The 12,089-nt window shown below is 66.5% G+C and overlaps 1 protein-coding gene across 1 annotated transcript in view; it reads left to right on the top strand.

Annotated features, from left to right (window-relative positions):
* The window catches only part of INF2 (inverted formin 2), a 26,583-nt gene extending 15,637 nt beyond the window's left edge, over positions 1-10,946 (top strand). Inside the window, exons 9-24 of the mRNA XM_044918036.1 lie at positions 20-280; positions 427-572; positions 657-718; positions 1,258-1,360; positions 1,573-1,658; positions 2,037-2,137; positions 2,786-2,856; positions 2,939-3,046; positions 3,136-3,206; positions 3,933-4,053; positions 4,416-4,580; positions 4,678-4,780; positions 5,037-5,198; positions 5,750-6,370; positions 6,798-6,854; positions 9,548-10,946. Of these exons, the coding sequence (XP_044773971.1) occupies positions 20-280; positions 427-572; positions 657-718; positions 1,258-1,360; positions 1,573-1,658; positions 2,037-2,137; positions 2,786-2,856; positions 2,939-3,046; positions 3,136-3,206; positions 3,933-4,053; positions 4,416-4,580; positions 4,678-4,780; positions 5,037-5,198; positions 5,750-6,370; positions 6,798-6,853 (2,237 nt within the window). The 3' untranslated portion in view covers position 6,854; positions 9,548-10,946. The remainder of the gene's footprint in view (positions 1-19; positions 281-426; positions 573-656; positions 719-1,257; positions 1,361-1,572; positions 1,659-2,036; positions 2,138-2,785; positions 2,857-2,938; positions 3,047-3,135; positions 3,207-3,932; positions 4,054-4,415; positions 4,581-4,677; positions 4,781-5,036; positions 5,199-5,749; positions 6,371-6,797; positions 6,855-9,547) is intronic.
* Positions 10,947-12,089: the final 1,143 nt, after the last annotated feature.

Raw genomic sequence — 12,089 nt, 5'->3', positions numbered from 1 at the left:
TGAGCTTCTTCATGCGCAGCGCGGGGGCTGCCACTCGCCGGGGTCGGGGTGGCCAGGGGGGCCCTACCTCCCCCACTCCCGGGCACAGGGTGCCCCCCTCCCCCCCCACCCCTGCCGGATCTGTCTGGCTCCTCTAGGGTGGGTGGCGAGGACATCATTGTGGCCCACGTGAGCCACGGCCTGGACTCTGCCTGGGTCCCAAGCCACCGGCGAGTAAACCCTCCCACTCTGCGCATGAAGAAGCTCAACTGGCAGAAGCTGCCGTCCAAGGTGGCACAAGGTGAGGACCCCCGGTCCCCGTGAGTGGCCGCCTTCCCGCGGCCGGGGGCTGGGCTGCTGGGCAAGTGGCCCACCAAACCTGCAGCAGCCCTGCTCCTGTCTGGGCCTAGGCCCGGGCGTGAGCCTGACCGGGCACCCCATGCGCAGAGCACAACTCCATGTGGGCCTCGCTGAACAGCCTGGGTGCCGAGGTCGTGGAGCCGGACTTCTCCAGCATCGAGCGGCTCTTCTGCTTCCCCCAGGCCAAGCCCAAGGAGCACGTGGCCGCCCCAGCCAGGAAGGAGCCCAAGGAGGTGGGGCCGGGCTGGGGCTCGGACGGGGGCCTCTGTGCTGCTCTCAGGGCCAAGGGCCAACACCAGGGCCGGGGTGTTTTCCAGATCACTTTTCTGGACTCCAAGAAGAGCCTGAACCTCAACATCTTCCTGAAGCAGTTTAAATGGTGAGCAGCCCCTCCTGGTGAGCCCCCTCCCCTCCCTGCACCTCCCATCCTGGGCTGCGCAGTGCCCTCTGCGGGCCGCTCCTGGGAAGTGCACACCCCCCTCCCTGTGGCCCGTCATAGCTGCAGACAGGCCCAGCTGGGGGCCCTGGAGAGCACCAGGCCCCACTTCCTGGGGAAGCTGAGGCCCAGACAGCAGCAGTCAGTGCTCCTGGCCCCCAAGTCCTTGCCTGCAGCTGCTGGGCACTGGCTCCTGCCAGGGAGCTCCCTGGGCATGCATGAGCCGGCCTGCCTGGGTCCTGAGCAGCCGCCTGGAAGGAGCGGAGGGTGCAGACCCGGAGGGCGGTATCCAGCCCCCAGCCTCGTTACTGTGTGACCCCAGGCAGGGGGTTTGCCTTTTCTGTGTCCCGGCAGCTCGGGCCCCCAGGCAGCAGAGAGATCATGGGCTGAGGGCAGCCCCCGACCGGCAGGGTCCCCAGGAGCCCCCAGGAGGTGGCCGTGCTCGCTGGGCTCCCACCCCAACCACGCCCTCTCTCCTGCAGCTCCAACGAGGACGTGACTGCTATGATCCGGGCTGGGGACACCACCAAATTCGACGTGGAGGTTCTCAAGCAGCTCCTCAAGCTCCTTCCTGAAAAGCACGAGGTGAGTGGGAAAGAGCCTGCCAGCCCGGCCCTGGGGGCCCCCAGCAAGGGACAGAGGAGGGGACACGCGGACGCACAGTCTGGAGCCGCACGGAGCTGTGCTGGACACGAGTGGGCCCTGGCAGGGCAGGTACACGCAGGTGCCGGGCAGTACAGGGGGCTTCCTGGGAGGGGATGGGAGCTGGAATCCCATGTGTGGCCTCCTCCCTACAGATTGAAAACCTGCGCTCCTTCACAGAGGATCGGGCCAAGCTGGCCAACACCGACCAGTTCTACCTCCTGCTGCTGGGCATTCCCTGGTGAGCGGGCAGCCCTCGGACCCCAGGGCCCAGTGGTGGGGAAGGGGCAGGGGGAACTGGGCCTAGACCTTGAGGAGGGAGTGGGGCTGCACAGACTGTTCCCTCGGGACTCCGCGAGGACCGCCGCACATATCACTCACGCGCCCACCTGCTCTGAGAGGGAGGGGCGCCCCGCAGGGAGGTGACTGCCCTCCTGGGCCCACCTGGTGCTTGTCTCACGTGCCCCTTCCCGGGCCCTACCCCAGGCCTGCTGAGTCCGCCGCTGGGACCTGGCCCAGGAACGTGCACATTGAACAGGGCCAGGCCGTCGGCCCCCCGAGCTGCAGGCCCAGCGCCAGTGAGGGGGGCCCAGTCCCTGATCTCCTGCTCTGTCCCCAGCTACCAGCTGCGGGTGGAGTGCCTGCTACTGTGTGAGGGCACAGCTGTCGTGCTGGACATGGTGCAACCCAAGGCCCGGCTGGTCCTCGCGGCCTGCAACAGTGAGTGGGGGGCAAAGCCTGGGGCTGGGGGGACCTGGCGCCCGGAGAGCGAGCGGTCCCGGGGCGCTGACCTTCCCCACCTCACCATAGACACGCAGACACACCCCTGCTCTGAGACACGCACCGTGCACGCGCACTCACGTGTGCACCCGCCAACACTCACACAGACCCGCGCAGCCCCGTACACAGCTGCGTGTGTGCACACAGGGACACACACGTGAACACTCACTGCTTTCTCCAAACGAGGGACGAGCAGGAACATAACCAAGCCCCGGGGCAGGGACGCACGCAGTGGACGTCCACTCCCATCCCGGCCACAGAGGCAGGAGGGCCACCCTCCCCGAAGCCCCAACGGATGGTTAGGGGAGACCCGGGGAAGCCACAGCTACAACCTTCTGGAAGGTTCCTCCCAGCAGCGTCATCCCCAGAAGGGGGCAGGGGTCGTCCGCCCCCGGGGTGCGGGGGCGCAGTGAGTGCTAACAGTGGTTAGACCTGCACCCAGAGCCCCTGAGCCTGTTCGCAGTGGGGGGTTCCAGCCACCCTGCCCCCCTGGACCGAGCCCGGGGGAGGGGAGTGAAGAACCGCACGCCACAGCCTCAGACACCGGGCAGCACCCTCCCCTCCCTCAGCCCTGGTGCCCTCTCACAGGCCTGCTCACCAGCCACCGGCTGCCCATCTTCTGCCAGCTGATCCTGAAAATTGGAAACTTCCTTAACTATGTAAGCGAGCCCCCCCCGCTCCCCGCCCCGCTCCCCCCTGCCAGGCAGCAGGGGCCCTCACTCCTGACCCGGGCCCTCGCAGGGCAGCCACACGGGGGACGCTGATGGCTTCAAGATCAGCACGCTGTTGAAGCTCACGGAAACCAAGTCCCAGCAGAGCCGCGTGACCCTGCTGCACCACGTGCTGGAGGTGGGACCGGGGCTGGCCCCCCTGAGGCTCGGGCATCCCTGGGGCCAGGGTGTGGCCACGGGGCTCTCACTGGACCCGTCCTGTTGCAGGAGGTGGAGAAGAACCACCCAGACCTCCTGCAGCTGCCCCGGGACCTGGAGCAGCCCTCCCAGGCAGCGGGGTAGGTGCCCCCTGCCCCCCCCCCCCCCCCGACCTGCGCCGGCGCCCCCCCCCCACCAGCCCCCCCGCATCGGCGCCCCTCCCCACCCCCCCCCGCCTCACCTGCGCTGGCGCCCTCCTCATCCTGGCCGGTGAGGTGGCTGGGCCAGGCTAGGCCCCCAGGAACCACTGCCCCATAGATGGCTCACTTTCACCTCAGACTAGGACCTTGGGTCCATCATGGCTTGTCCCCACGTGATTTGCAGGAGGAAACTGAGGCCTGGGGGAGGTAGGGAGTGACCTGGTCATGGTCACACCAGGGGCTAGGCTGACGCCACCTCTTTACAAGGTTGAGCCTCACAACAGCCCGTGAGGAAAGCCGTGCCACTCCCGTTGTACAGATGGGGAAACTGAGGCCCAAGCAAGTGGGGCTGCATTCATGGGGCCCCTCAGCACAGAGGGGCAGCTCAGGGAGGGTGGCCTGGACCTTCCAACTCCAGGTACGTGCTGCTGCGGAGGGTCCTCAGGCCTAAGAGCCAACGATGGGCTGAGCTGCTGGGTTCACTGTCCCGGCATTTCATCCCCGGCACCGCCTGGCCCGCCCAGAGCTCTGACGTGTTTCCAGCAACCTGCGGGTGTGTGGTCCAGTGTCCCCTGCTGTCCCTGCGCAGGCAAGGGGCTCCACTGACCCCACAAGATTGGACGTCAGCTGTCACCCGACCCCGCCGGGCTCTGGGGTGTTTTTCAGGATCAGCCTTGAGCTCATCCGTTCCGAGTCCAGCACCAACCTGAAGAAGCTTCTGGAGACAGAGCAGAAGGTGTGGTCCTCCATCCCTGAGGTGCAGGAACAGTACACCCAGCGTGTCCAGGCAAGCCGGGGCCGGGGTCTGGGCCGGGGGGCGACGGCGGATCATTTCCGGGGGGGGGGCCTTGCTGGGGGTGCGGCAGCCTAGGCCAGCGAACCAGGCAGGGGCCGGTGAGCATGGGGAAGGACAGAGCCCGGCCAGGGACCCCGCGGGAGGGCAGCATGCTGTCCCTGGTCCCACGGTGGTTCCTGCAAATGAGGGGCTTCCCCGACCCAGGGGCCGCAGTGCCCAGACCTCCTGGTCCTGCTGTCTGTGGGGTCCGCTGCAGCTAGCCGTCACGCTCCTGCGGCCGGGGGCCCCGCCCTGCCCCCAGGGCTCCCTCCATGGGGCTCCCCCAGGGCTGTGACCGTGCCCCCTGCCCCCAGGCCAGCATCAAGGCCTCCCGGGCGCTGGATGAGGTGTTCCAGGCCATCGAGCAGAAGAAGCTAGAGTTGGCCAGTTACCTGTGTGAGGATGCTCAGCAGCTGTCCCTGGAGGACACATTCAGCACCATGAAGACCTTCCGGGATCTCTTCATTCGCGCCCTGAAGGTGGGCTGGGCCGCAGCCCCTCTCCAACCTCGGGCAGAGCAACTGGAATCGCCCCTTGAGGGCTGGGGGTCACGGGCTCTGTGTCCACCTGCCCCAGGAGAACAAGGACTGGAAGGAGCAGGCGGCGAAGGCGGAGAGGAGGAAGCAGCAGCTGGTGGAGGAGGAGGCGCGGAGGCCGCGGGGGGAGGACGGGAAGCCTGGTGAGGCCGGGCCCAGCTGGGGGGTGAGGGAGAGCTGGGGGGGCGGCCCTGGCTGGGGGACAAGGGAGAGCTGGGGGGGCGGGCCTCCACGGGGCCAGGTCTGCGAGTCCTCCGTGCTCGTGCTCGTGCTCGTCCCCCATCCTTGAAGCTCTCGGGGCACCGCCCACACCCTCCAGGTCATCTCCTTTTCAGGGTCACCTGGGTGGGCTCCAGGGACCCACAGGCAGCCTCTCTGAGGGTCTCTGGGGCTTCTCAGTCAGGAGGGGAGTCGGGAAGCAGGAGGAAGTGTGTGTCATCGACGCCCTGCTGGCTGACATCAGGAAGGGCTTCCAGCTGCGGAAGACGGCCCGTGGCCGAGGGGACGCAGAGTGGGGCAGCAAGGCGGCTGCCATGGACCCGCCGAGGGACAAGGCGCCTGGTGAGACCCTCTCCTGCCTCTCATCACCATTTCCCCCCTGCCATCCCTGCTGCCTGCTCTCCCCCCTCCTGCAGGAAGCCCTCTCTGACCTCATAGGAGAGTCCTCCGGGCAGCTCCCTTGTTGCCTGAGAAATGGCACGGCCACGAGGTGGGGCTAGAGGGGCAGCTCGGCCTTCTGGTGCTCCCGTCTGCAGCGAGGGCCTTTGACAGGTGTCCCTGTCCCCGGGGCCCAGGGATGCTGAGGTGGTGGGAGAGGTGGGCACGGGGCCTGGGAGAGGGGCGCTCCACTCAGCGTGGCTGCTCGGTGGGGGGGCACTCTAGGGACAGGGATGAAATCAGCCCAGTGTCCCCTGCTCGGCCACACCGTGGGCCTGCTCTCTGGGAACCCACACCTGGAGGCCACCAGGGAAGTCTCCTGGGGCTGTGGGCTCTGCAGGGCTGGTGGCATTCGGGTAGAAGCTGGGATGGACGGAGGCCTCCCCCTTGGGCACATCCTCAGGATGGTCTGGGAGTCGGGGCCCGCCCTCAGCTGCCATGTCCTGTGTCCACAGTGGCCCCCAGAGTCCCCTCAGGAGGCACCGGCTGCCCCACCTCTGAGCCCCGGGGCTGGGACCTCTCAGATGCCACTGCCCCGAGCCCGCAGCCCACTGCAGACCCGTCAGAGGAGGGCGGGCCTGGGCCCCTGGAGAGGCGTTCTTCCTGGTACATGGATGCCAGCGATGTCCTGACCACCGAGGACCCTCAGAGCCCCCAGCCTTCTCAGGGCGCCTGGCCCGTGGTGCTGGGAGGTGCGCAGGCCCTGAAGCCTCTCAAGCTCTCTGGTGACAAGCCTCCCGGGGTCAGAGGGTCGAGCCAAGATGCTGAAGACCCCACAGCCCCTGAGGGCGTCTGCCTGGCCGAGGCCGACAGCACCGTGGAGGGGCCGCCGGACGCCGCTGCCCACGGCCGCAGTGCCGACCTCCCCGCCACAGGCCCTGGCGTGGCCGGGGACGGCGACGGGGACCAGGAGGACACAGCCCCAGATTCTGCACTGGACACATCCTTGGACAGGTCCTTCTCTGAGGACACAGTCACGGACTCTTCAGGGTCCGGCACTCTCCCCAGGGCCCGGGGACAGGCCTCAAAGAGGACGGGCAAGCGAAGGAAGAAGCGTCCCTCAAGGAGCCAGGAAGGTAACTTGGGGCACCCCTCCCGTCATTCCTCGTCCCCCAGAAGCAGGGGACCCGGGTAGGCAGGGCACATGGGGCTTGGGGGCATTGGTGTGTGACCCACAGCGGGGCCCCGAGCCGCGGCCAGCCATTCCCTCCTCTCCCCCGAGGAGTGGGTGATGCCCGGGACACCCCACGTCCTGCAGGAGAGATGGCCACCCTTGTGCTCGTGAGAGGAGCGGCTTCGGGAGGGGGAGCACTGCCCTTGTCCCCACGCCCCTCGCCCGCTGACTCCCGTTTCACAGCGTCCCCGGCAGGGAGTGGTGGCCGGGGCGGGTGTGGCCAGGGGCTGCCTGAGACCCCGCCGTGTTTGGCGCAGCCCGAGCGCCAGCTCCGAGCTCAGGCAGGTCAGGAACAAGCCGCTGAGTGCATCTCTCTTATTTGAAAGCAGAGGTTGTCCCTGACTCTGACGGTAGTAAAACACAAAGACTCTGTGTGATTCAGTGAGGTACGTACCCACGCGGGCGCTGAGCACTAACGGCGCCGCAGAGGCCGGCCCGCACCCAGCCCTCCCAGACGCTAACCCGCCCCCCAAGCCGCCCGGGCCTGTCTGCGAGCCTGCCCGCCTCTGCCGCTGGTGGTGGGACCCGCCTGGCTTCGGCCTTCCCCCCCTCTCTGGAAGGGCAGGAGCCGTGCCTTGCTTAGCTGGTGTCTGTGCTGCGGCCAGGTGTGACCTTGGAGCTGTGCGCTGGCCAAAAGGCCTCAAGTGGGGGGGCTCTGACGGCGGGGGGGCTCTGACGGCGGGGGCGGCTTGGCCTCCTAGGCCGGGCAGGACAGACGGAGGCTGCCCCTGTCCCAAGCGGTCTGGCTAGTCCGGGGCTTTCTTGACTCCTATCCCTCAGGGTGGCACCTTCGCTCTGAGACCTTCCATGAGGCACACCCCAGCCCTCCTCTGGCCCTTGTTGGGCCACAAATGTCCCCAGGGAGGCAGTGAGGGACAGAGACAGTCCCAGGGGCCGGCTGCCCGGGAGAAGCGGGCCACAAGCCCTCTCCAAGGAAGGGACGGACCTCCCCTCCCTGGCGGCCAGGTCCTGGGGACCACAGATGGGTCTGTAGGCACATCCTGGGTCCACTGCACCAGGCCTCCCAGGACCCCCGAGTATGGGCAGGACCGTCATTGTCTCTGACGTGGCCCGAGAGGCTCACAGATGCAGACAGACAGGCCTGGGGTCCCTACTGCATTCCAGGCCATGCTAGTGGTATGCAGACCAGTTCCTCACGAGCGGGGAGCCACCTGGGTCTGCACACACCTGCACCCAGCTCGGTGCCACGGTGCTGTGCTGGCCTGCAGGGCCCGGGGCGCAGGACTCGGGGCACAGAGGAGAGGTCCAGCAGTGCCCAGAGGAAGCAAGGGCAGAAGCGAGGTCAGGTGCACCCTTCTTTGCAATGTATCCTCACTATTGGGTACAGCCTTTAGTCTCAGTTCCAGAGTTTGCTCCTGGGGTTACGTTCTGAGCTCGGCTCTCTGGTGGGAAACACCAGCGTGCACTAGCAAGTGGGGCCGAGTGGTCTGGGGGTTTGGGGGGCTGGCAGCCACATGTGGCCGCTGCCCAGGGAAAGATCAGTGTGCCCAGCACGGCTCTGTGCTCTCGCAGGACCGCCCCCGTCCTCCAGCATAGTGGTCCTGCTGCTGCATGCTCGCTCCCCCACCCTGGGCCCCAGCATCCCAGTGGCTGGGGGCAGGAGGAAGGAATCCCACCGACCTTGTCTCCTCAGCCTTTTATTTGAAAAACTTCAACCAGACAGGGAATTTGCAAGATCATAACGAACACCACATACCATTCACCCCGAAAGGGCAAGAACTTGCAAAAAAGAGCGAAATAATCAGCATTTGCTGCATTGCTCTCAACTTCACTAAAGGATTTGAGAGTTAGGGGCATCGTGCCACTTGAACCCAGCCCCCAGGGTCTCCTGAGAATGAGGCTGTTCTCCCCAGCCCCCACCCAGCACGTTTCGGGGTCTGTTGTGTGCAGCCCCAGGCCCCAGCAGGGCCCGGGCAGGGGTCCCACCTTGCCTGGTTGTTTTGGCTTGTTGGAACCGAGACACCCCCCACCCCTGGGGACCACACATCCAGCCTCTGTCTGTCTCGGGTGGCCCCCGTGTAGAAGGCACCTTCACTTCAGGGGTGTCCCACGGCTTCCCCCCCACTGCTTCCAGATTGTGTTTGGGGCAGTAATTCGACACACGTGATGTGGGTCCTCCCCAGGGCCCCTCAAGAGGGGCTTGGGGCCTTTTATCCCCTGGGTAGGGCCCTGGATGCCAATTACCTGGTTGAGGTGGTGATTTGGGAGCCCCCTGCTATGTGGTGCCCTGGCCCCGCCTTGCCCTGGGTCCTGGCACCCTGGGGGGGGCCGACAGAAACCCTGCTCTGAATGACTTTTGACTTTTCTTCTTCTCACTTCTGTGCCCCATCTCTTTCAAGCATGATCCTCAAACCTGTCTGCTCAAGACCCACAGGGAGCCTGGGGTAGCCATGGGGGTGGGGCATTTGCAGGGAAGAGCTGAGCAAGGGGCCCTGGACCAGAGGGCTTTGATGGGCAGGGGGCCTGCAGGGCCGGTTGGGTGCGTGCACGTGGCAGGAACTGTGGAGGTGGGGCCCTGGTGCCCTCAGGACCAGAGCTGGAGGAAGACAAGTCAGGAAGCATCCAGTGTAAGGGGTGGATAGGGAAGCAACTGAGGAAGCTCCAGGGAGAGGCAGCAGTGGGGACTGATGAGGGTGGACAGTGTGGCCTGGGCCTGGGCTGGGAGAGCAGGGCCTTGGAGGGTGGTAAGGGGAGAGAGCAGGGCCTGTCAGGGGTGGGGGGTGGCAGGCCGGGGGGGGGGCCAGGGGGAAAGGGGGGATGAGGGGAGAGAGCAGGGCCTGAGGAGATAGGAGAGAGCAGGGCCTGGGGGTGGGGCAGGCCCAGAGATGCAGGTGGACAAGAGCCAGCTGGCTGGGGGTCATCCCAGCACCTTCCACCTGGAAGAGTCTTGCTGCTCAAGAGCAAGGGCCTAGGGTCAGCGTGGACCCGTGGAGACACAGCCAGGCCACCAGGCCATGGTGACAGGACCACAGGAGCCTGGGGACCTGGAAGCAGGCACCTTGGCACTGTCCCCAGCAAGTCTGCTCCTAACGATGCCATTTCCTCTCACTCCCCACAGGCCTCAGCCTTAAGCCCAAAGCCAAGTGAGCGCGCCCGCGGCCGGCCCCCGCACAGCAGTGGGCCCCTGGACGTGCTGCTGAGTGGGGCTCCTCCAGGGCCAGGCTGGAACTGGGCCCCTGAGAAACCAAAACTCTGTGCCTTACCCTCCAGGGCGGTGGGCCTCCCGGAGCTGCTTGGGGGCACTGTGGCCGAGACCCCAGCAGGCACCAGGGCCCGGCCCCCGGCCCCCTCCTGGACAGCCTGCACGCCCCCAGCCCTCTGTGGTCTGCTTTCTGAATGCCAATGCCCACGCCTGCACCTGCATGCACCACAGCACCCCCACGGGCACGTGGGCGGTGCCTGTGTCCCCAGGGCGCCTCTCAGCTTGCGCCCTGCCCTCCAGCCACCTGGCACCCAGATGCTTCTAGAGACAGGCCCTCGCAGACCTCTCCCCACAAAGCCGCGGGAGCCGGGTAGAGCTGGAGCCCCCACACCCCTGCCCGCTGCCTCCTTACCCAGCCCCGGGCCCCTGCTCCCAGCTCTGCCTCTCAACTGGTTTGGCTGGGCTGGAACTAAGTGGATTTTAACTGAAATAGGATTGTTTATGCATCTCTGCTCTTCTGTGGTAGCTGAGTTGGGCACAGGTGGCGGGGGGGAGGACCCTAGGGCCTGGGGCAGGGGCAGGCTGGCCAGCATCACCACGAACAGGCCACGGTCCCCCCGCTCAGCAAACGGAGGGCGGCTCCCCCGGGGCTGGCCCCCGTCCCGGTACGCCCAGCCCTGGCTGCCACGGCCGGGGCCTGGCCACCTTGTCGCCAGAATGACCCTCCCTACCGCTGCCTCCTCCAGAGGGACCGGGCTCTCCCCGCGCTGGGCTGAGAGGAGGCCGAGGACCCAGGCCTGGCGGCTGCCAGCTCCCCCTGCCCCACCCCTGCCCCAGGTGTGTGCTCCCGAGGCTGGCGTCTGCAGAGGCTCAGACCAATAAAGAAGAAAAGAGCTGGCCCCGGGAGCGGCGGCGTGGCGTTTAGGAGCAGCGGGCAAACGTGCAGTGCCCTCTCCCAGCGGCTGTGCGGACGCGGGCCTGCCTGCTCCCAAAACACCCCCAGGACCGGAGCAGAGCAGGTGCCAGACAGACCCCAGAGTGGGGGCGAGGGGAGCCCAGAACGTCCATGCAGAAATCTCACCCGCTGAGTCTTCAGCGGATTTACAAGGCCTTCAAGCACCGTGATCCAGTTCTAGAATATTCCATCATCCCCCCGAAGTTCCCTTAGCAGCCACTCCCCATGCTGCCTCCTCCAGCCCCCAAATCTGCTTTCTCTCTCCATAGATTTGCTTTCTTTGGACGTTTCCTATAAATGGAGTCCCGCTACGTGGCCTTTCGTGGCCGGCTTCTCCTACGTAGCGTGTTCTCGAGATTGACCGTGTTGTAGCGTGTGTCGGGACTCCACTCCTTTTTGTGGCGGAGCGGGATTCGCCGTCTGGGTGGGCCTCGCCCTGCCTCACGGCGTGGACGCCGCTGGGGGGTTTCCGTGGGAAGCTGCTGCGAATATCCGCAGGCTGGTCTGCGTGTGGACGTGGGTTTTGGTTTCTCACAGGCTGGCTCGGTAACTGTGTAGGAAACTGCGAGGTGTCTTCCAAAGCGGTGGCCCCGTGTTGCACTCAAGGATGTGAGCCCCTTTGCAGACGTCTGAGGGCTCTGCGTCCGGGCCCGCCGCGCGTGAGGTGGTCCGCGGGGCGCCGTGGCCCAGGGTGGAAGCCCCAGCTGGCTGAGCCCACCCGCTCCCACCGTGAGCCCCCCAAGCTCGGTGACCTGTACTGCCCCTACCCCGGTGACAGGCCCACGGTGCACAGGCCGCCGCAGGGGGGACGTGTTCTAATTCAGGAGAGGCCGTGTGACAGGCCGGACCCAGCTGCCGGGCAGGGACAGGGCTGTTTATAGAAAAGCCTGACTCCCCCCCAGGCCCGCCAGCTATTTATAGACCTGGGCTTGGGGGAGTTGGTGCCCTTGCCGGCCAGTGTCCGGCCCTGCAGATCCCGTGTGAACCCCCATGGTGGCCCCCTTAGCCCCAGTCTCCCCCAGGAAGGGCCCCCAGCCAGCACCCCCCTTCCGCAGAGGGAAGCACCCCGTCTGACGGGACTCCGGCACATGTCCCTCCCCTCCGCGGCTCCAGTGGGCCTTCCAGCCGCTCAGCAAACAACCCTTCCCGCCTTCTTGCTCCCTTCTGCCACCAGCCCGCCTTCTCCTTGTCTATACAGCCAGCCTCTGCTCCAGCTCCACTCCCACCGCCTCACTCCCAGAAACACCCAGGCCACAGCCGGCCACCCGAGGCCTGCTCGCCCTGGCCTGCCTTCGAAACATGCAGAGCCCAGAGTCTCAGGCCCTCCTGCCCCTGTTCAGCCACTTCCCACGGGCTGGCAGTGGGGGGTGGGGGGAGCGGGGGCTTGCTGCTGTCACCCAGGAAGGCCAAGGACACAAAGCCTGCCCCTCACGCCCCACTTACCCCTGCATTATGGGGTTTGCCCCACGGCGATGCTGGGAGAAAGGAACTGGTGGGGTCCCC

This window comes from Neomonachus schauinslandi, chromosome 9 (assembly GCF_002201575.2).
Source record: "Neomonachus schauinslandi chromosome 9, ASM220157v2, whole genome shotgun sequence".
Taxonomy (NCBI): Eukaryota; Metazoa; Chordata; class Mammalia; order Carnivora; family Phocidae; genus Neomonachus; species Neomonachus schauinslandi.
The sequence above is the reverse complement of the archived record's forward strand: the minus strand, read 5'-3'. Positions and strand labels throughout refer to the sequence as shown.